General features: G+C 44.5%; 1 protein-coding gene across 1 annotated transcript; it reads right to left on the minus strand.

Moving 5' to 3' along the window:
* Window positions 1–97: 97 nt before the first annotated feature.
* LOC120520923 (centrosomal protein of 112 kDa-like) lies at window positions 98–24,357 on the minus strand. The gene is made up of 5 exons (XM_039742894.1): window positions 23,539–24,357; window positions 10,491–10,580; window positions 4,591–4,692; window positions 4,268–4,326; window positions 98–302 (listed from the first exon to the last, which is right to left on the minus strand). The coding sequence occupies exons 1-5, from the start codon at window positions 23,554–23,556 to the stop codon at window positions 296–298; spliced, it is 276 nt and encodes a 91-aa protein (XP_039598828.1). The 5' UTR covers window positions 23,557–24,357; the 3' UTR covers window positions 98–295.
* Window positions 24,358–24,501: the final 144 nt, after the last annotated feature.

Consider the following 24,501-nt stretch of genomic DNA (forward strand, 5'->3'; position numbering starts at 1 on the left):
GCGATGGAAAAAAAAATTAGAGAGGACCCCAGAATGCAAGGCTCAAACCCGTCTCAAAACAAGAGAGTCATGTTTAAAAGCAGGGCACAGACATGTATAAAAAAGTGACACGTTTAATTAAAAAAGTAATAAAAATGTAAAAAATACATAAGCATAAAAAAAAGACATGCAGGAATGACATGAGCAGCAGTGATGAGATTTGTGGCAACTGATGGAAAAACGAGTGCGTTACACAAACCATCCACGTCTTCATTACAGTCCGGCAACTCCAGGGTGTGGGGTCTGTTGGCTTGGCTCACCTGCTGAAAGGTGACAGAGAGCAGAAGACACATCAGGATTTCCCAGTCCAATGTCAACTCCCCACCCACAAGCCCCAGCTGCTCACACGCCAGATCCAGCAAATGCGTGAACCAAGTCCCAGTCCAAGGAGTGCTGGAGTCAGGACATTCCGCATCACAAGTCTCCTAAAGCCCGAGCTCAGCCACTGCCTCACTCAAGTCACCTCACATCCCTCAGTTCATCCATCAACATCCAAATCACCCAAGTCAAGCCACTTCAGTTCCTAAATCCAGTAAACTGCACTCACGTCCTCCCAGTGTTCTCCAGCCATCCTAGGTCCACGCACTGACCACCAGCGCCCTCCCCAGGTGACTGATATCCTGAGCTCGCTGCTCACCTCATAGCCAAGCTACACACAGGTCAGGTCTCCTCACTTCTTCGTTCAGATACTGACTCCCATCCTTCTTTCCACACCTGAAATCCTATCACGGTTTGGTCACCACCTCCCTCACTGCCCGATGTTAGATACGCACTATTAATGTCCTCCAGCCATCTCACAATCAAATTCAAACACTGGCTCTCAGGCTCAGTTAACTCCTTGCATGCAGAACCTTCACTTCCTAGTTAACACACCAAGCCCTCAGAGATCAAAAATCCACTCGCCTACCAAGTTCAGACATTGACGCCAGCATCGGCATCAGCGTCAGCTCAACCTCAACCGCTCTGTCTGTCTGAGTGGCTATGAGTCGGTTTACCTCTCAGATCACCTAATGGCCCCGTAGGGCAACACCCATCTTCCAGGTCATGTGACCTTCAAGTTCAGATATGGACGCCACAAAGTTCCTAATGAAGATACTGAAGTCCAGTGTCTCCTAGTCATTTCAACTCCCAGTTCGCTTACTTCACTATATAGAAGTTTAGCTACCAACTCCCAGTGTCCTCCTGCCAGGTCACCTCAACTCTTATTTCATCGAATACTTCACCCAGAAATGATGTTTTTAATCATTTAACCCCATGGCTGGGAAAACGTTCTAAACTCATTTTTGGTGGAGAATGAAGTTAATAAAGTTTTTGATATTATAGCCGGACAACTGCAAAGGATATCCAAAAACGTTGATGGAAAAGTGATACATGGCTCGTGTTGCACAGTCCATATGTCAAGTCAAACAGTCGAATACTCAAAATTTTGCAAATACAAAAAAATAGTATTAAATAAATCACCTGCAGAAAAGGCTCTTGTGAGTGAAAATCGGACATACTGAGAAGCGAATGAGCATTATGGGTTGTAGACCTGACTGTCCTCGTCGCGTTTACGGTAGGTATATTCAGATAGATAGATAGATAGACATGAAAGGCACTATATAATAGATAGATAGATAGATAGATAGACGTGAAAGGCACTATATAATAGATAGATAGATAGATAGATAGATAGATAGATAGATAGATAGATAGATAGATAGATAGATAAGATACTTTATTTCATTCGAAATTCATATCCACAGTACCTCGGGATCATTTGGCGGTAGTCTGTGAATCTGCTCAGATGTCCACAAGTCCGAAGTGTATTCTCTTCCTGACAAAGTTTTCACTCGCTTTTTACTTTCGAAAACAAAGTACAGGGAAAGTATTGGAATCGACCAAAGATTTGATGTTGAGATTTTGATGAATCTCGATGTTTTAGACCTCGCCGAGTCTGAAAATACCATTTTTGGAATTACATCTGTGTGTCTGTCCGTGTCCGTGTGTGTGAACATGATAACTTGAGTACACTTTCACTTTGGTCAACCAAATTTTGCTACAAGTATTAGGTACAAAGCATAGATTTCTATCAACTTTTGGGCTATTTCCGTTAACCAGAAATGGTCCTTCACCTTTTATTCATGCAGATGCAGAGTTCCGATTTATTCAACTTTACTTTTATAATAACTAGGCGTCTCTGCCCCCTACTCACTTCGCTCGCCCACCCCCGTGTTTGGTTAACTGGATATACAATTTAAAGAGATTGTTATTTTCATGGGAATTGTTACATATGCATTATTTTCACTTTTACTTTAAAAACTTTTGTAAACACAATACTTGTCCTTTATTTCCGGCCCCAGGCGTGGTTACATCTCTTTCTCGCAGGACGTATAACGCTGCTCACGTTGTGAAGGGGGGGGTGAACACACGCTAAAGAGATGCCGTCGGATCATCTGCTGTCTTTCTGCTGCTGGTGAGCTGCCTGTTCTGCTTGTCGCATGTCGTTGTTTTAAGAGCTGGGAGCACACGATGCGTGTCTGCCCAAAGCAGCCCAACAACTGCTAAGTTCGACTTCCGTGGACTTGTTTTAAATGATGGCACACTGCCTTGTCTCGCGTGACGATGTCAACACAATACTTGTCCTTTATTTCCGGCCCCGGGCGTGGTTAAATGTCTGTCTCGCAGGATGTATAACGCTGCTCACGTTGTGAAGGGGGGGGCAGCATCGATCATTTTAAAGCCTGTACAGTTGGTGTCCTTTTTGCAACTTCATGTCTCTGCTGCTCTCGTTGTGATCGATTCTCCGTCATCATAAATATACACCTGACCGAACTGTGTTTTCTTTGAAATTAAACTTGTCGTTGCTTTAACTGTTGCGGGACCACAGATTCTCATAGCGTATGGTCCATTATTGTGCGAAAAGACTTTGTTTTCTGTTCTTTGCCTTTTATTTCTGACCTCGCTTTGTCCTGCTATTTTTTCAATTACACCTGGTCTTGATGATTAATTTCCTTTTGTTTGTGCTAATGCGATCTGTTAATCATCAACGTTTCATTTATAATGTATTGTCCTTTATATGCACTGAGACCCCCGTATCTGTGTGTGCTGCGTGCCTTTACACTACTGATTTTTTTTGCTGGCCGTGCTCTGATATTGCTTGTAAGTATGGCGTGTCTTGCAAGAATCTCCATGTTCTATATCCCCGCGAGACGCTCCGTTGCCATTCTCTTACGTCTCGTGGGTCTTTTATTTGTGTTCTGTGATCTTAACGTGAAGAAAACGTATCGTCTCCTAGTCATTCCCTGCCACGGGATTTTTTTTTAATAATAAGAGAGATTGTTCAATGTACTATTAATTTGATTTGATTTGTTGTTGATGGTTGTTTAATGTACATAATATAAAAATGTAATTATTGTCTTGTGGTTTACTCCTCAAATATCCATCCCCATATCTGAGTATACCAGAAAGTTGAGGGGAGACCACTCCCGATTTTTTTTAATTGGTAATCTTTAGCGCACACTTTTTTGTTGATATCACAATATTAGCCAATGAATGCCCTGGCCTGGCGACTAACGAATGAGGTGGGGCGGCGGGTCTTCAAATGCTCGTTCTCATCTGAGCGCGCTCCATTTCCATTTTTCAGTTGTGGTTTATTTAATGATATTTTAGTAAAAACACGCATGTCTGGTACATTGTGAGCATACAACTGGACGACTTAACGTTTGGATTATGTGACACGAGCAACGTGAGGATGTTTTTGATATCATCTGTTGTTGTCCAGTGCTAGACCTCTGTTATATCAGAAACTGTTATCTCTGTTCTGTATGAAAATGTGGCCATCGCTCCAAACTACAAGTTTAGAACTACATATAAGAAAAATACAATTTTTATTAGGAGTATTCATTTAAATGAACCTCAAATCACATCAAGCTCTAACTTAAATTTGAACGTCCAGTGCACCCCTTCAGCCCGGCCACTGACGTTGCTCCAAGACTGTTGACTCAGGTCTCCTGACTTTCTCCTTCCAACACTGATATTGACACCTATTGGACCCATGAACTCCAATCACCTTACAGAACATCTTAGTTCAGCTAATGACTCCCACCGGCCCCCCAAATCAACTCATCTCACCTTGCACTTCTCATTTTAAGCACAGCTTAACAACTCTTACTGTTTCACCCCACAGAAACACGGCATGCTGGGACTCTGGGTCACACAGCCACTGGCCACTAAAGTGATGTCATACCTGTGGTAGGAATCCAGCTCCTGTTGTAAAACTAATGCCCTCTTCTGGAGGAAGTTCACCTGGAAACAAACAAATGGACACGTGTGAGGGTCATCAGAGCTACTCATGTTGCAAGAGTAAACTGACTCAAAATGTCTTCTGCTATCTCCCACAGGGCAGTAGCTAGTGTTAGCTTAGGGAAGGTGGGCTTCACCAACACTGCAAGCTCAGCTACGGGCTGCCTTGTCAGAAACCAAAGGCATGGAGTGTAGCAGCTTCTCTGTACGGCATGCACCAGGGCTCTACTGCAGCCATTTTAGGCCGTCTCCTGTGGCACCGATTACCTGCGATTTGAGGGAGGTGATTGTGTCTTCCAGCTCTTTTCTTATTTCGGCAGGCATCAAACCTCGGATTTTCGTTTCACACTCCTGCTGAATTTGAGTGATCTGTAAAGGAACGAGAGGTATTTAGAGGATGAGGCATGGGGTCTCCTAAGCATTAACCCTCTCTTCTAATTATTCTTTTCATTTACAGTTACATGTCAGCCTTTGCGATTTGCAGGTTTATGATTTGAGAATCTGCCTATTCGTGGGTTTGTCATCCAAAAATCACATTGTTTTCTGTGAGTTCTGCAGTCTATTGCAGTAAACTGCAGGCGATGCTGTAGCAGCGTTACTTGTACGGACTGCAAATCCCAGCATCCCCGGCGATACTGCATCTTTGGGCAGCTTCGGCGGTTGCCACAAGGGCTGCCGGGTGAAAGATGAGAGTGCTTTCTTTAAAAGTGAGCCATAACAAGCTGGCAGGATCGCGACTGGTGGCGTCTTTTTGTTTTAACACTTCACTGCACAATTGGATTATACTCACACCCATCGAGTTACACTTTTCTCTGGATTTATGTTCTTGTCCTGTGGCCCGCTTGTTCATGTGATTTTATCTGGGGGTGAAAAACGTCTTCAGATGGGGAGCCTGACCGAACTCTACAAATTATCGGCATCACGATAGGACAAAACTTTACGTCATTTTCAGGAGGCTGTTCACAGGGGTTCACATTTCATAACCACACCACCATCATCAATGCAACTGCAAAAATGGACTGGACTGCGTCGCGAGTGTTTATCGTTTTGTACTGTTGGTGTTTTGTTGGATTTATTTTGTATCTGGAATATTTTTGTTGTTTGCTACCATAAATATGCACAATAATTTATTATAAATTTTGTAAAAACTTGCAGTTCTTTAAAGATCTGCTGAACTGGGGGACAACACACGTCTTTATCTCGGCAGCCAGCCTGGAGTGATCGTTCCATTTTGTGTTTCATTCATCGCTTTTCATCTTATTTAGTCCAATAAACTTCAAATGTGAAGAAATTGTGGGCCCAAAATGTATTAGCAGGGGTCCTGCACACATAATCCCCTGCCAATTGCAAGGTGTTTTCCCTTAGCACAGGGGTGCCCACACTTTTTCGGCTTGCGAGCTACTTTTAAAATGACCAGGTCAAAATGATCTAAGAAATGACAATCAGTGGGTATGATCCATCCCTGGAGCGTCGATCCTTTGCTCTGTCGTGGGACCCCTGACTGCGCCGACCCCCCACTCTCTCTCTCTCTCATCAGCTGGCTGGCTCGTCCTCGCTCATTGCCCCACTCTCGCTCGGCCTGCCTTTCTTTTGTTTCCTCTTTCGCCCCTTTTTGTTTCTCCACCGGCCCATACTTATACGGCTCCATGGGCGCAGCATCTCAACCACACACCGCAGAAGGCCGATGAAGCAATCAGGAAAGATCACACCCTCACGTGCACATGGATTATTATGATTTTATTATTTTAAAACCCGGCCGTTTGTTTGGAGCCGCGGACCGGCTATATCAAGGGCGTTGAACTCCGGTCCTGGTGGGCCACAGTGGCTGCAGGTTTTCATTCTAACCTTCTTCTTCATTAGTGACCAGTGTTTGCTACTAATTAACTTCCTTTGCTTTAGTTTTAATTAACTTGACTCAGGCCCCTTAGTTGTCTCTTTTTCCTTAATTAGCAGCCAAACAAGCCGCCACATGACCAGCTCACCTGCGCCCATCACACAATATCTGAAAATAAAGAAAGGTGAAGGTCTCAGTAAGGTTGACAGTAGAATTAAATAACGGGTTTAATTAACAGCAGGACTCAGCTTCTCATTAAGAGATTAGTTGGAGTGAAACTGGTTGGAGTTTGAAATCCCAGTTTAGCTGGTCATCTGTTAGCTCGTTTCACATCTCATTTCTGTTTGGCTGTCATTTAATTAAGAAAGGAATCAATTCAGAGGACTGACTCCTTAAAAAACAAGACTATTAAAATGAAGGGAAAAGGAGTCAATTAGCAGAGCAAACTGGTCGCTGATTAGGAGAAGGGTTAGGGAGTTCGACACCCATACCCTAGATCACACTGAGAACCCCCGCTTCGAAACTCCTAAGACACCAGCAGCAAAGAAAGGGAAAGGCAGTTCCACCTGTCCTGTTGGGGTACCATGGAGAAGTTCAGGATCGGCAGTTTGGGATCATTTCAAGTATAGGTGCTTGATTGTCCCCATCGTGTAGTTTCGAAGTGGCAGGCAGTGAGGGGATGTGTTTGGATCCAACTGCGTTGAGCATTTTAATGGTGGTGGTGACGGCACTGGAGGTTGAGCTCAGTCTTCTGATTGTTTTGGCGGTGCTTTTGGGCCCCGAGATGGGGGGTCTGAGTGTGTAGTGAATTCTGGTACTCGACTGGTTGATTTGCTTTGCAGACTTGAGTTTTGTTGAGGGAAGGCAGGTGATTATTTCTTCTGTGCCACGGTGGTTGGTGGGAGCTGCAGGGATCAGATTGTGGATTAACCTACAGGCTTAAAATAAACTGAGCAGGCCGATGTGGACACCCTGCTTAACCAAAGTCCGTTCCTAGTCATATTAGAGCTTCATCGCCGTGTGGGCGCTTGTGTCCATCTATTACACTGAGCACAGCAGAGGCCAAATAACACATTTAAGCACCACAAGGATACTCAAACGTGGGAGCAGAGAGCATCTTACTGTGATCCTTTTTGTTATTCCTCGCCATGCTTGTCATTTTCTCTTTCCACTTGATAGCAGCTAAGTCAGAGAGACATCTTTATTGTGGCGAGACTCATGCGGTCCTTATACCACTAATGCCTGCCATTCACATAAGCACCATGTGACTGGGCTAAGCCATTCTGAATGACGGATGGGGGGCGCGACAGTCCCAGACAGTACAGATGCTGCGTTCATGTGATCTCGGGAACTCCACGTGAATGAACTACAAACTCGGAGCGACAAGTCGGACAATTCACAGCAAATGTTTATTCCGTGCAGTATTTTTTGTAACCGTGATTTCTATTAGAAAGTAACAGTGAGATCAGAACTTAATGACACACACTAGTGTGGTACGTACCATAAAATATGCGGTTTAATTACAGCATTTCACTAAATCACATGGCTGAAGTTGCTTTCATAGACAGCAGATGTTACCTGATTCGTCCGAGTTGTGCCGCAACACCGCCCTTTCACCTTACCTAACTGAAAAAATGAATAAAACTTCTAACCTGGTCAGCCAGAAATGCCACTTTCTAGTCAAATCGATATACTGGAGGGTACTCTTTATTGCCCCAAAAAGTGGCCACTGTTTTAAAAGCTTGTTTTTGCAGACCAAGTAACAAATCGACGGCAACCTTGTGTTTCTCCGAAACCGACTTGAGCGCACAAAAAAACGAAACGTCAAAACTGGGAGCTCTGAACAGTCTGGGAAGCAAGTGAATGCAGCAAGAATATGTGTGGGGGGTCCTTCAGTCGGAAGGTCACAGCTGAGCAATGAGTGCCCCAACATCTACCACGTGTAACTTGGGCGTCCTTATCAATGACCACTTCGCAGTACACTGAGGTGACACGAAAAACTGAAAAGGGAATTGTGGGGTAAGTTATAAACGAGCATGAAAATCTGCACATGGCGTACCATTCAGGAGACTGGGTTTGAATATTCTAGTCCATGGCTGGGCTGCAGTGGCTGCAGGTTTTTGCTCCAACCCAGTTTCTTAATGAGAACTCAGTTATTGCTGATTAAACTCTTATTGCTCAATTGCTTCATTTTGGTGGTCTCTTTTGTTAAGGTTCTCAACCCTTAATTGCTTATTTCAATTTTAAACAACTGCATTCACTGTTTTAATGGCTCATTATCTATACTAATAAAAGGCAAACCCTCACTGACTCACTCACTCACTCACTGACTCATCACTAATTCTCCAACTTCCCGTGTAGGTAGAAGGCTGACATTTGGCAGGCTCATTCCTTACAGCTTACTTACAAAAGTTAAGCAGGCTTCATTTCAAAATTCTACGTGTAACGGTCATAACTGGAACCTACTTACGTACATATATACGGCCATAGCCTGCAGCTCGGTCACCGTGTGAGGTGGAGTTGCGTCCCCCATCGTCACGCCTCCCACGTAATTGAGTGCCTGCCCATATAAGGCCGTCTGTCAGCGGCAATCCAATAGACACGCTGCCACTAAATATTCACGGGTGAAGGACTGTGCTTATGCAAATGAAGATGAGATGGTCATGGATAGACTAGTGTTTGGCACAAACTCAGCAAAAGTGCGAGAGAAACTTTTAAGTGCCGGGTCTGAGCTAACATTAAATAATTGCTGGTGAAGGACTGTGCTTATGCAAAGGGATAGAAAGCAAATGTTACGTTATTTTTAAAATGTTTCCTTTTCTTTTTCATAACTTCTTTAACACACTTCTTCTCCGCTGCGAAGTGCGGGTATTTTGCTAGTTACCAATAAGATGCAAATGACAAAGGGGCCAGCAGTTCTCCATCTAACTTGCTTCCATTTACGTCTGTGTGTGTTCATCATGCACAGTTTGATTTAATAAAACATCCATCCATCCATCATCCACCCCGCTATATCCTAACTACAGGGTCACGGGGGTCTGCTGGAGCCAATCCCAGCCAACACAGGGCGCAAGGCAGGAAACAAACTCCGGGCAGGGCGCCAGCCCACCGCAGTTTAATAAAACACTTAATAGAACATGCGACAGACTAAAAAAGATTCTTTTAGGCTTCAAATCATTTGGATGACATCCTACGATATAAGAACCTACAAGACAAAAAATTAAATAAGGTCCAAGATTGGCAAGGATTGGTTTCTAATTAAGCAACTGGGCTGGAATGAAAACCTGCAGCCACTGCGGCCCTCCAGGAATGACATTGCCCACCCTGTTCCAGTCCTTTCAAAGTGTTTGTTATTATAATTTGGTTTATTAATAGTTAATCATATTCGAAAATAGCAGTGATAAGAGAAATGAATTACACGTACTAGTAGGGTACATAACACAGGTTTTTTAATTACAGCCTTTTACAATGTCACGTGACTGTGAGGTAAAGATTCCTGTGCTCTTGTGAGATGTTGGACGTGGAGTTCAGATTATTAAACATGACATTTTTCAAAGTGTTACCCGAAGGAGATTTAAAGTCTGTGCTGACGTCTCCAGCTAAAACTGCTCCCTGGATCCGACAGAAGGTGGATCAGTGTGGCGCTTTGCTGATAAATGACAGTGACCGAGAAATCTCGACTCATCATAATCCTTAGGTAAAGCAGCCATATTGAATAAATAAAGGATGTCATCATTAGTGAATTGAACTGAACATCTTCAGTTCCTCATCTGGTAATACAGCCATCCAGCCCCGCCCACATCTGACCCCGCCCCATCCCATGTCCTACAGTGAGGTGTAGTTGTTTCCGTGCGCACGACTGCAAGCGTTTCAGTTTTGCTGTCAGGAGCGGCCGGCGAGTAAGTAAAAAGTAAAATAAAAAAAATATACAAGTGACGTCTCTTCAGGTAAAATGGAGAGTGTAAAGTAACTCAGCGCGGACGTCGCACAGGATGTTTTAAGACAGAGACGACCAAACATTTGCCAATGCTTTTCAATGGGAGTTTCTTAAAAGTCAAAACTTTGTACAGCTTGCTTTATTCGAAATATATCTCAATTAAAATGAAATTGTCCCAACGAATGTCCTTGAAGAACAAGTGTGGCGCATTTCAACCAAATCAGTCCCTTGAGAGCCGAGCTGTTTCCAGTGGACAGACAGACAGACAGAGCTGCTCTACTGCGTTAGCTGCTTCTCCGCACCTAAGGCCTCGGTGCAAGTGGAGTGACCACGACAGCAGTTCCAATGCCTACATGGCCACGTGTCAGATGGATGGCAATCGAAAGCACGGCCTACCTGTTCTCGGGTCTCCAGCTCCATGCACTGAAGCCGCTTCTCCATAGAGCGCAGGTCACTGTGAAGGTTTTCAATTTTCTCTTGCTGGTTCTGTAAAAAAAAAAAAAATAAAATAAATAACATTAGAGAACAAGTGTGGCCAAAAGATGAGGACGAAAAGTATAAGTTCTGATCCTGTTTCAAACATCACCACCGGTCGTCTTTATCGCTGAGAGTAGAAAGTGCAAAAAGCTCAGACCTGAGCAGTCGGCCTGCACTAAGCTGATGTCACAGTATTGAACTTCGAGTCCCAGGTGGGGTATGTCGGATTTGCTAGAACCGCAGTTGTGGATCTCGTCGTTCGACCACGTCAGTTCACACCACTGAAGATCGCTACCCTTGATGGGTTTACTAACTTTCTAGCACAGCCATGCTTGCCTCTTTACTGACAGTCAATAGGGTGCCAAGTGACTTGAACCAGTGGTGTCTGAAGGGTTAACAGGTATGGCGAGTTCAGCTGCAATTTCAACTCATTTTGTCTTTTTTCCATTTTGTTATTGCACATAAAACCCAAGACATCAGACAGACGAGCGTCTCTTCTGTTTTTGAGGTGCAAAACACACGTGCGCCTTATTGCTCATCGTTCCATTCTACGCATCGTACTTTCAGATGAACCTTCATTGGTCGTCAGCTCTCATACACACACAGCCCACCCTGATGAATAAAGACAAGTTTGATTTTTTACAAACAAAGACGACAAACAAGAAGTAATGATTTACAAAGCAGGACATGGCAGACAGTATCCAGGAAACAATAAAGCTTTAAGAAACAAGACACTAACAAGGCGGGTGGTTTCCAGGGTCAGGCTGTGACAGAGAAGCAGATGGCGGTGTGGCACCTCTAACCAGACCATAAAGATACGCTTTGGATGTGACTGAAACAGGAGATAAATGGGGTGCCTACATGAGACACGAGAGGTGCATTGTATTTAAATGCTCGTATGGGACCAACGTGCTTTATGTGAGCGGGCACTGTTGTGTACCAGGAGGAACCCAGGAGCCACTGCACCAGCATAGGGTCTGAGAATGGGTCCAAGGATTTCATCCCGATACCGAATGGTAGTCAAGGTGCCATTGTCAAGCCTGTAGAGGTGTGTGCGTCCCTCCATGGACCATCACTGACCCACCACCAAACCTGTCATGCTGAACGATGTTACAGGCAGCATAACGTTCTCCACGGCTTCTCCACACCCTTTCACGTCTGTCACATGTGCTCCGGGTGAACCTGCTCTCATCTGTGAAAAGCACAGGGCGCCAGTGGTGGACTTGCCAGTTCTGGTATTCTATGGCAAATGCCAATTGTGCTCCACAGTGCCGGGCAGAAAACACACGGCCCACTAGAAGACGTCGTGCCCTCATACCACCCTCATGAAGTCTGTTTCTGACTGTTTGGTCAGAGACATTCACACCAGTGGCCTGCTGGAGGTCATTTTGTAGGCTCTGGCAGTGCTCATCCTGTTCCTCATTGCCCAAAGGAGCAGATACCGGTGGGTCCTGCTGATGGGTTAAGGACCTTCTACGAGGGGCCCTGTCCAGCTCTCCTAGAGTCACTGCCTGTCTCCTGGAATCTCCTCCACGCCGTTGAGACTGTGCTGGGAGACACAGCAAACCTTCTGGCAATGCCACGTATTGATGTGCCATCCTGGAGAAGTTGGACTACCTGTGCCAGCTCTGTATGGCCTCATGATACCAGTAGTGACCCTGACCGTACCCAAATGCAAAACGAGTGAAAAAACAGATGAGCACGGGAAAAATGTCAGTGGCCTCCAGCTGTGAAACTATTCCTGTTTTGGGGGTCATCTCATTGTTGCCCCTCTAGTGCACCAAAGCAGCTGAAACTGATGAACAAGCCCCTCTGCTACTTCACTGACCAGATCAAAAGCCCGCAAGTGCCATCGACTTGATGCTATACTCTCACTAAATGTGCTCCTTTCATTTTTTTGAGCCGTACATCCAGTAAAATCCTTCAAGAAAGTCACCCTCGCCGTTTTTATGTGGATGTGTCGAGTTGTTCAAGCGCTCAGCGGCCGCGTTGAGTGGGCAGTAGAGTCACACTGTTGTCATAGATGGACGCGGTCTGTCCATTTAACAATCTGAGAGACGAGTTTACATCATACAAACATGGGGTCTCTGACTGAGCGAGATGGCCACAGGATACCGGCCGGGATTTCAGAGCGGACTCTTCAGACAGGACAGACTGCCTGCAGTGCCCGCTTCATTAACACTCAATGGAGGATAATGCTAGTTTCATTAACCCTTAACTACTCGTGCAGTGTACTTTATGCACCACAAGTTAAAATGGCTATTTACATGCACGGTGTGAGGCTGTAGTATACAATATTACAATCATTTTCAATTGTACGTGTTTAACGTAATTTAACACCATATTACTGAACAGTATGACACAGTCTAGGACTATCTAAAGCTAACTTGATCTACTTCTCCAGAGTTCATTCGTCACCAGTGTCACACACGTGCACGTAGGAGGCAGCTAAAGGGCTTGAGTAAGGACAGCTCCGAGACATACCGGGATGTGGCAGTGAGCACGCTCTCTTTTTCTCCCTTGCCTGCAGGCCATTCACAGGAGATCCCACCTGGTCCTCTTGACGTTGATTCCGGGACCGAGCCAATGGAAGGAGACCTTGCCGGCTCCGGCCCCTGTGATGTCACGTCCGGGCTCGCACCAATGACAGAAGACCTCCATGAGCCCGACCCCTTTGACTTCACTTCCTGTCTTCCCCTTTAAAAGCCTCCTCCTTTTCCCTACACCCTCAGCTCTGTTTTGAGCACAGCAGTGCTATCATTTAAAAGACGATTTGCAGCCAGGATACCAAATTATACGGGTGGCTGCCCCAAACCTTGCTATGTCTCATTGTGAGTTTTGTGACACCAGTCACACTTTCATCCACTGCAGGATTTGCACATGGATCACATTTCACTTCAGTTGTTGAATGTTCTTTGCGGACAAAGTCAATGCAAGAAGAACATCTCATCGTTGTTATCCATACGCACTGTAAGGACCCACACGGTGTACCAAGCGCACCAGACGGTAAACTCGCGACTGTACATCTACTCTTCAACCGGCTGGGGACACGCTGGAGGGAAACCATTGCGACACCTCACTGGTAGTGAATCAAGCTGGGGACAGATGGCAGATGCTGTTGGTAGGTTCAAGTAAAAGGAAGATGGACAAAAATAACTGAGACTGGTGTACAAAATACGCCAGCGCGAGTAGTTAAGGGCTTAAAAAAAATAAAAAGAGCCCATTTAAAAATCACATCAAACTTAAACATGTGGGTGGCCCGGTGTCGCAGTGCTGTCGCCTCACGGTAAGGACGACTGGGTTTCGTGTCGCAGGTCCGCTCTGCGTGGAGTTTGCATGTTCTCCCCGTGTCCATGTGGGTTTCCTCCCACAGTCCAAAGACATGCAGGTTTAGGGCGATTGGCGATGTTAAAGCTGCCTCTGTGTGTGTGTGTTTGACTTGCGATGGACAGGCTCCTTCTCTGGGGATTATTCCTGCCTTGTACCCTTATTATGCTTGCTTGGGTGGGCTCCAGCTGCCCTGCAACCCTGCCCTGGAAAAGCAAAGAGGAAGGATGGACTGAAAACCATTGACGCAGCAGTCAGTTTCAGTGGTGTCAGCACAAACCTCGTGAAGCATCCAGTGTTACATTTCAAAATAAATCTGTTATAAGCCAGAATGTCCCGAGGTCACCACTTGTCAAAGGCACACAGCTGGCACCTCTGTTAGTATTGTTTGCTTTGATGACAACCCTCAGATGCCGTTATGCAAATTCTGGTCTTGAGCTGCTGCTGTTGCAAAAAAGTCAAAACAGAATGCTGCCCCTAAACTCCCAAACGAAGAACGCAGGATTAGATATGGGAGGCTAGCGTTGAGTAAGGGACGTGAAAAAAGGGTGCGGACATAAAGTACATAAAATGAATTCACCTTCATCAGAAGTATGAACAGAAATTCAAAGATGAGATAAGCTAATGAAGAATCCACGTCAATAACAGGACAAGTGTTTGTGCATCCGTCTGGTTGCTATGTCTGTCATTCCAACAGATGGCGCACCACAAACATTAACACTGCTTTTATGAATCCCATACCAAATGTCACATAACAGAGACATGTGAATTGCATTCATCATTCCAAAAGAATGCCTTTTATTAGTACAAATGTTTGTGAAGTGCCACCTGTTGGAATGGCACACGCAATGCATTTTATTACTACATGCGTTACAAAATACATTCCAACAGATGGTGCACTGCAAACGTTAACGCTGAGGTCTACATTGATTACTTAGAACTCCAGCCGTCTTAGCACTGCTAGTTGTAAAAAATAAAAAATACCAATGTGAGGCTCTGGTAAGCTTGTGCTCATGAAGACTCAGCCGGGTCAGGCACGTATGGAAAGCAAACATACAAATCAGTTGTAGATTTTCAATTAAAACCTGATAAGTTGAGACTGTGAAATTCTGAAAAGAAAGGTAGACAGGATAAAGTGAATAAGTTTGACTTGGTAGTGTTTCTTTTTATATATGTGGACACAATTCTGTGCAGACAATCTAATAAGGTGAACTCGGACATAATACTGAAGAGACAAGTCAACTAGTTGACCGTCAGTCTGCATCACAACACATGACTTCCAGTCAGAGGGGATGTCAAACTCGACAACTTCACATCATGAAGACCTCAAGAGAGAGAGAGAGAGAGAGAGAGAGAGAGAGAGAGAGACTGGCTCTGGACTATGTGAGTCCTCTTATGGCAGACCACCTGGACCCACTGCAGTTTCAAGTGGTGGATGCAATTATCTGTCTGCTCCACAAGGCTGGACAAAGCGGCCGGCACTGTGAGAATTACGGTTTTTTAGAGTTTTCCTGTGGCTTCAATACCATCAGGCCATCCCTGTTAAGGCTCAACTCAGAGATATGCAGGGGATTAGCTTGTGGTGACCAGGCTAAGGGACAGTCTGTCGGGCACAGCGCAGTTTGTACGACGTGTCTCCGGTGGGGATGTGAGCAACGCAAGGAACAGTCCTGTCTCAATTCCTGTACACCACAGACTATAAATATAAGAAAGTGCAGAAATTCTCAGATGGTTCTGCACTTATGGGGAGTATTGATAAGGGGGATGAGACAGAGGAGAGGAGTCAGGGGGAGAGGTTTGTTTTATGGTGCAAAGAGAAAATTGTCTGCAACTTAACATCAGCGGAACCAAGGAACTGCTTATTGACTTTTGCTGCACCGAAGAGTCTCTCTGTCCGGTCATTATTCAAGGAGTAGATGTAAAGGTTGGCCCACTCCTCCAAGTATTTGGAGGTCCACAGTCATGACAGGTTAGACTGGCCTCATAACACAGAGGAGCTATCTTCGAAATGGCAGAGCAGGCTCGTCTTCCTTTAATGTGGGAAGTGACATCCTTCACATCGTCTACAGCTCTGTGATGGCCAGTGGGATTGTCTATGCTGTGGTGTGCTGGGCTGGTAACATCACTTCAGGAGAAGCCCACCGAATTAATAAGATAATTATAAGACCAGGCTATGTAAAGGGACACACTCTGGACCCCCTGGTGGAGGCAGTAGGAAAGGAGAGCATTAAAACAAAACTGAGTGCCATTATGAACAATGCTGCACATCAACTCTCTGACACACCAACACTGAGGACTTTCAGCCAAGGAATCATTCAGCAGAAGTGCGTCAAGAAACACTATGGGGGCTTCTTAATACCAGGAGCAAACCGTCTGCATAATGCCTCACTGTAGCTGGGACTGCCAAGGTAGAAGTATTCTTTCTTTATAGTCATTCTGGTGTGTGTGTGAGTGAGTGTGTGTATCTATCTATTATATAGTGCCTTTCACATCTATCTATCTATCTATTATATAGTGCCTTTCACATCTATCTATCTATTATATAGTGCCTTTCACATCTATCTATCTATAAAAAGTCAAATTTCCCCTTGGGGACAAATAAAGTTCTGTCTGCATACTGTATCTATCTATCTATCATATGGTGCCTTTCATATTCTATCTATCTATCTATCTATCTATAGTCGCTGATCTCATTGCCTGAGATTGCCTCAGGTTACATGATTACTAATCGCGGGGCACGACTCCATGGACAAATTTCCAGCACAGTTTCACAAGCTTGCCACATTCTGACAGCTAATAACATGTTACCAATAATTTGTACAAGTTTTACAGGTATAGCACATTCTGTTGCAATTTTTTTCCCATCCTTTGGTGGTACATTAAACAACAACAACATTTATTTATATAGCACATTTTCATACAAAGAGTAGCTCAAAGTGCTTTACATATTAAAGAATAGAAAAATGAAAGACACAATTATAAAACAAAATAAATCAGCATTAATTAACATCGATTAATTAAACACGAGACATCAGACAGACGAGCCTTTTTTCGGTCTGTGAGATCCACAACACCTGCACTCCTTATCCCTTGTAGCCACATTATATGCATTGAGCTTTCGGCTGAGCACTCATTGCTTGTCAACTCTTGCATACACAGAGCCCACCTCTGACAAAATCAAACCCGTGTTGGGTGACAAGTCACAACTGGCCGAGTCTTCTAGTCGGAGGAAATGTCTACTAAGCAACCAAGTTGTATGGTAGACAGCAGGACTTTAGGGACTTTCATAATGTGACTTGACGTTATTTTGGAAGAATTTACGACTGGCGAGCTTTGTTGGGGCTGAATGGCCTGCTCTCGTCTAGACTGTTCTAATGTTAAACTTTGTGACTGTAGTTGTTGATCTCATTGTCCGAGGTTATCCGATTGCGTGACCAGGAATTGCAGGGGATGTCAAATTGGAGGACTGCATGACAGCTTCCCAGCACAGCTTCACATTTCGCACCTTTTTCTCTCATGCTGCCTGATGGAGCTGGTGCTGCACGAAGGGTTTACAGGTAAGGCGAGTTCAGCGGTATTCTCATTGCCTTTTTCTTTTCTCCATTCTGTTGTTGTATGTAAAACACAAGACATCAGACAGGTGAGCCTCTCTACTGTTTGCGAGATCCAAAACCCCCCGCTGTATTCTCAGCTGAGTGTGCATTGTCAGTCCGCTCTCATGCACACATAATCCAACGCAACGACTAAAGGGAGCTAGACTAGCCAGACTGAGTTGGGATGTCAGACTACACAACCGATGATCACAAATGCGGATGGCGACTGACCAGAGTTGCTAAGATTATGTAGATGAGGCCTGTGAAAGTCGTGTAATGCGACAGGACCTTTAAGATGAAAATCTAGGAAGGATACCCCTTCCATCCTCACCGTGTTCTACAGAGGCACCATTGAGAGTGTTCTGACCAGCTGCATCACTGTCTGCTATGGCAACTGCAATATATCCGACCGCAAGCGCCTGCAAAGGATAGTGAAGACAGCAGAGAACATTACTGGGGTGCCTCTCCCTTCACTACAGGACATATTTTACAAACACAGTGTCCGCAAGGCCTGCAGCATTGTGCAGGACCCCTTACACCCCTCACATGGACTTTACACACTTCTGCCATCCAAGAGAAGAAACTGCAGCATCAGAGCCAGATCTGCCAGGCTGCAGGAGAGTTTCTACCCCCAAGCTATCAGACTCCTTAACACCAGGCTGCCCCCTGGGACCTTCCACACAGCCTCAACCACCTCTAAAAACAGAACTTTTATACATGCAGGCCACTTTCCTGCAAAGACGAGTGTGCATGTAGAAAAGAACTGAAAATCTCATACTGACCTTTAAGTATTTGGACACTCTTGATATCCTTCTGCTGTGAAACATTCTGACCTGTCATTATTTACACGTGTCTAAACAACTATTATCATACACTGATCATTTCTGTATTATCTATATCTATTATTTATTTATCATATTACATATCTATTGACTATATTTATGTATCTAGATTGCAAATACTATACATTGCATCAATGTTCATATTGCTAACTACACGTCAATATTGCTGCTACTTCTTTCTCTTGTCTTTGCACAATGTCTTGTCTTGTTTGTGTTTTAATTTTACATTTTAATTTATTATTTGCACTTCATGTTGTTCCACTGTGGACCCTGAGCTTCACAATTTCGTCTATCTGTATACTTGTATATGGTTGAGATGACAATAAAGTTCGCTTTGACACCTCGGAATGGGCTAGCGTATAGAGGTGGGATAGACAGATGAAGAGGAAGCCTTAGAAGAAATTATGAAACGCAACAAAAGCTGAGCACTGAGTGGACTATTGAAAAGAAAGGCCAGTGACTCAAGCTCGGATAGATCGCAGAGGGAATTCTGAAAAGTAATTCAGGCTCAGGTGGAGTTTTGAAAAGAAAGGCCAGTGACTCAAGCTTAGCTAGATGTACATAAAGGAGACGTTCAGACCCAATTCTAGCAACTACTCAGCCTGAGCTCCGACAAAATTTTGAATGGATACATGGAAAAGACAACATCTCTGAAATGCAATGCAGCTTGAGCTCAAGAAGAAATTTAAAAAGAAAAGCTACAGAATGGCGCCCAGATAGCCATAATATGAAAAGAGAAGCTTCTGAAAAGCTACCCAAGCGGAGCTCAGGGAGAATTCTGCCAACAAGGACTTGTTAGTTGAGCTTAGGCTGACACGTGAAACAGAAAAACTCGCACAGAATTCTGAAAAGCAACCCAAGTCGAGGTTAGACAGAATTCTAAAAGGAAACGCTGGTGTGTCAAGCTCAGATAAAAACGGGAAAATGAAAAGCTCAGACAGGATTCTGTAAAGCAACTTTAGTCGAGCTCAGGCAGAATTTTAAAAAGGAAGACTTGCTAGGCAGGCTGAGGCAGAGACGTTGAAAAAAGACAACCCCAGAACTCTAAAAGGCAACCCGAGGTGAACTCAAATAGAATTGTGAGAAGAAAAGCTAAAGAACTGAGCTCAGATAAATAAATTTGTGTAAAGGAAAAAGCCCAGACGTGATTCTGTAGAGCAACTCGAGTCTGCTCTGTCAGTGTGGCCAAAAATGGAGAAAAAGGAAACATTAAACACCAAGACAAGGAGATGGGAGGAAAAAAAGTGCAAAATTCTGAAACGCTAATCAAAGTTCAAAACCAGAAAAGCTCACGAAGGCCCGTCTCCTTACTTTGACTTTATCGTTAGGCGGAGTGGTAGCTCTGTGGCTAAGGATCTGCACTGGTACCTGGAAGGTTACCACTCTGCTGGGTGCCTTGAGCAAGGCCCTTAACCTGAAAGTTGCTCCACTGGTGGCTCTGCACAATGGCTGACCCTGCACTCTGACCCCCAAAGCTCATGGGAAAAGTATATCCAATCCAATCAGTTATCAAAAGCCTTCCTAGAATAGTGACGCTCCAATGGTGTCACACTTCGGGAACTTCCAGCACCCATGTGGTGGCATCAGAGCTTTGTTGCCAACAACACCAACATGACCTCCACCATAAGGAAACACCTAACACCCTTCAAAAATGAAATACAAAATTTTAGGGCTAAAGGTAAACAAATAATACCGTTATAAAAAATTAATCTAAATTTCAAAAACATGTGCAGAAAAATAATCCATCCATTTTCCAACCCGCTGAATCCGAACACAGGGTCACGGGGGTCTGCTGGAGCCAATCCCAGCCAACACAGGGCACAAGGCAGGAACCAATCCCGGGCAAGGGTGCCAACTCACCAAAGAGAAAAATAATCCACACATCAAAAATAGCAAGAAATCAAATCAAACTTAGGTGAAATTTTGAAAAAGAAAAGCCCCAGAATTCCAAAAAGGTGAACTTGAGTAGAATTCTGAAAAGGCAATGAATTGAGCTCAGGCAGACGTAAATGTATATAAAAAAAAAGAAAAGTCCCAAGTGGCGCCCAGACAGAATTCTACAAAGAAAAAAAAAAAAATGGCCAGTCAGGCTGAGGCAAATGTCATAGCCAGACTTAATTGTGGGGGGTCTGGGTGGTTGGGGGGGTAAAGGATTTTGACTGAGCCGTGAACGCTTGTCACATTATGCAGGCTTTTTAAAGTCATAACCTTCACTTGTATGATCGCATGTGACATGGCTGACGACTGATAGCAAGTAATCAGCAACTCGCTCAAATGAAATCAAACAGGTTTGACTCTGTCTTTAGTCGTAGGGGCGGGCTTAGTGTGCATGGGAGCGGCCAACCAATGAATGCTCAATTCATACAATGCAGCAGAGAGGAATAAGGAACACAGATAACTGGGACCTCACAAACAAAAGAGATGCTCATCTGTGTGATGTTGCAGGTTTTATGTGTGGTAGAAATCAAAATCTTAATAAAAGAAAGAAACTTCTCCTCTAGCAGGACAAATCTGATGAGCCAGTAATCAGGCAGGAGGAAGCCTGCTCGTTGCGTCCTTTATTCACTCTTACGCCACGCTGAAGGAGGAGCACTCATTACGGCAATCTGTGACAGAACGATCAGAATGGTCAAAATAAGAAGGGCAGAGGTCGCTTCATAAAGAACTGAATTTACAAAACAACACTGATTAATGCATACATTTACTCCGATTGGTTCGTTGGTCTTCACCCAAAAGACTTATTAAAATAAAAGTCTAGTTTATCATACTTGAGTTCTTCTCATATCCTGTAGGTTTAGCCATCATGTTTAAAATTTCTTTTTATGTAACAATTGTCCTATCTGGTTTTTTCTCTTTTTTTGTGGATTTTATTGATTTTAGTAACAAAGGGGGCTTCACTCGCCAACCACCACGTGCTGTTGTGAAGAGGGGGGGCTGAATGCACCCCAAGGAGATGTGGCCGCTCCTCCGAAACTCCTCTTAAACGGTGATCCAATGGGAATCAAATAACAGCTGTGTTTTTTTTTTACCCCCCTTTGCTCAATCAGCTGCTGGTTGCTGCTGCTCCTGTGCGGCGTGATCTGCATTTTGTGTGGCGCTTCGAACATTTTAAAGTCACTGCCTTGTCTCTCTTCTCCCCCAGATATCCTCAAACACTATTCGATCTCTTTTCGCTGTTCCGTTATTTCACCGAGTAATATTTTCCGTTTGTTTGCGCTAATGCGATCTTTACTTACATTTTCTTGACACATTCGAATTTTCCTACTTCCATTATCTCTAACCTGATGTGCATGTGTATCACGGGACTTGCTTCCAAAGGTTGTAAGTATGACGTGACTTGCCCGTCTTGTGGGACGTGAAAGTGTCTCTCAAAGACCTCTCTTCAAAAGATCACGTCTCGTCCCAAGTTTTTCTTTCATAATACAGAGATAACATTCCACACAAATAAGTCAAGTTTTACAAGACTTGGTTCAAAACAAATCAACCCCCCCCTATTGTTCTTTCTCTTATTCATCCCCATGCATATTTTGTGTATGACATCAGCCTTCCTCTGCTATATCCTTGTCTTATGTGAGCCATTTCAGGCATAATAACTTCATGACATTTCTAAAACAAATGCTTATATACTTCAATGTATACTAAAAAACAAAATACTTAACTACCGTTACCTGTAAATTCTCTCTTATAGGTACCACAGCCGAATGGAAAAAGAAAAAAAAGGGCCAGGACTGTGGCTGAACACTCTGTACATCCTAAGCCTTCGTACAATGCTGGTTCTGTCAGGCAGCATGTTATTACCTGTCACATAAAGGGTCGAGCGCGAATGAGCAGTCATTAAATGTGACACAGTCAGTGATTTCTAGTCCTTTAAAATGACACAATCTGGCAACGAGATCAGGCAAATGTTCTCGGCAAGTCTCGCGTACCCAACTACGAGAAGCTGCATAATGTCACAGCGACTTTGGGCCTCATTCATACTTCTACGCTCCCTGCATTTTCTCTGCAGCCATGAACCAGTAAAACCAATTATAATCTATGGTTCCTTATAGCCTGGAATAAGACTTCCACCGGCCTGTGGGTCACATAATGAATAGATCTCCATAACACAGAATCAAGTCAAGTCAGGAAGCATGCACTGGTACAGCACATTGCCACACACACCACACAACAAAACAATTCAGGATCCTGGTTGACAACCCCCCAGGCAGACACGTGGTCCAGTCCCACCCTCTGGAAATGACCCTCTCTCTGCCACAGCCTGGTGTTATGTGGGCGACTCCTTGGCCTGGTCCAGCCACTTGGGTCCCCAACAATGAGGATCTTACGAGCTGGATCAACCTCTGGGGAACGCGCCACATGGCCGTAGTGCTGTAACTGATGCTCCTATCAATGCAGGTAATGTGCTTCATTCGGGACTCCATGAGCAACCGCTCATTCGACACAAAGTCAAACCAATGGTACCCCAGGATTTTCCAGAGAGGCACGGTACCAAAGGAGTCCAGTCTTCATCTCAGGTCACTGGATAGCGTCCATGTCTCACAACCATATAGCAAAACAGGAACCACCAGGACTCTAAAGACTTGGACCTTCGTCCTTTTGCACAGATATCGGGAGCGCCACACACCCTTTCCAGCGACCTCATGACCCTCCATGCTCTCCCAATCCGCCTACTAACTTCATAGGAAGAGTCACCAGAGACATGAATGTCACTGCTGAGGTAAGTAAACCTCTCAACAAGGTCGACACTCACTCCGCAGACAGACACACTGCTGATGGCCGTACCCAAGAGGTCATTAAAGGCCTGGATGTTGGTTTTTATCAGGACACTCGCAAGTTCAGACACTCAGACTCCTCACTCAGTCTCTCGAGAGCCACGATCAGAGCCTCCATTGACTCCACGAAGATCACAGCATCATCAGCAAAGTCAAGATCCGTGAATCTTTCTTCACCAACAGATGCCCCACAGCCGCTGGACCCCACGACCCTGCCCAACACCCAGTCCATACAAGCATTGAACAGAGTAGGAGCAGAACACACCGCTGATGAACCCCAGAATCAACTGGGAAAACACAGAGGTCCTGCCGCCACTCTGCACAGCACTCCCAGTACCAGTGTACAGGCCGGCCATGATATCCAGCAACCTCGAGGGGAAAATATAATCAAATATACTTTTAACAATACAGCGTGCAGGTACCTGGTAATTACCACTTTCGGTCTTGCCATGCAGACATCAATCGTTTCAATGAGCACTGGTCCTCTTTTGGTGATCTTGGCACAGGTACTTCATAGTGTTTCAGCAAGAGAGGGAGTGCAGGAGTGGGTTTCCCCCTTGGTGGTTTCTGCATGTGAAATATCGCTCGCTCGCTCGCTCAACCCAGGGGAGGTGGGGGCATCCAGAGTCTCGATCGTAACACTGAGCAGGGTGGCATCTGATGAAAACCTGTGTGCGAACCGAGAACACCAGACAGTAGATCTGCCCCGGACTCCTTTCACATCACTACGTTTTAAAACACACTTCCTGTATGCAGATGCACAAGCGCATTTTTTTCTACAGGAAAGCCCTCAACAGAGGAAACCTGTCCTTGCCACTTCCTAACATCCACACTGTCCTGCTGGTCACAAATATGCTACAAGTGCTGTGCATGAAGTACCCAGTATCCTCTCTGTCTTCTTGCCATCTTTTTAGCATCAAAGTATCAGGACAAATTAACACAAAGGACATGGCTCAACACAATGTCTTCATGTGACAGGAAATGACTGCAGTGATTTTTATCAACAGTGACCTTTATTTGGAGATAAAATGACAGACAGGTGCAAGCAGACTTGCTGCACACAAGGAAATGGCAAATGCACTTATATGATCAGGTGTGTCTACATACAGAAAGATGTGCCTCAGTACGTATATAGATAAAAAAATAAAAAAAGAAATGAGATCAGAGAGAACATCTTAAAGAAAGTTAAGAGAGCAGAAGTCTGCGACATATCATAAATGTAAATGACACGCACGTCCTACTGCTAATTAGCTGATGAAGAACCAACAGGCTATAAATGTGACCCTAATAAATGAAGTTGAGATTAAATACTTTCAAAAATACTGGAATTCAGTAGGTTTTATATGAGGGGGAGTCAAGCTAAAGTTAGAAAATGGGATTTATTACAAAATGGAAC

The sequence above is a fragment of the Polypterus senegalus genome, unplaced genomic scaffold (genome assembly GCF_016835505.1).
Source record: "Polypterus senegalus isolate Bchr_013 unplaced genomic scaffold, ASM1683550v1 scaffold_4039, whole genome shotgun sequence".
Lineage (NCBI taxonomy): Eukaryota > Metazoa > Chordata > Cladistia > Polypteriformes > Polypteridae > Polypterus > Polypterus senegalus.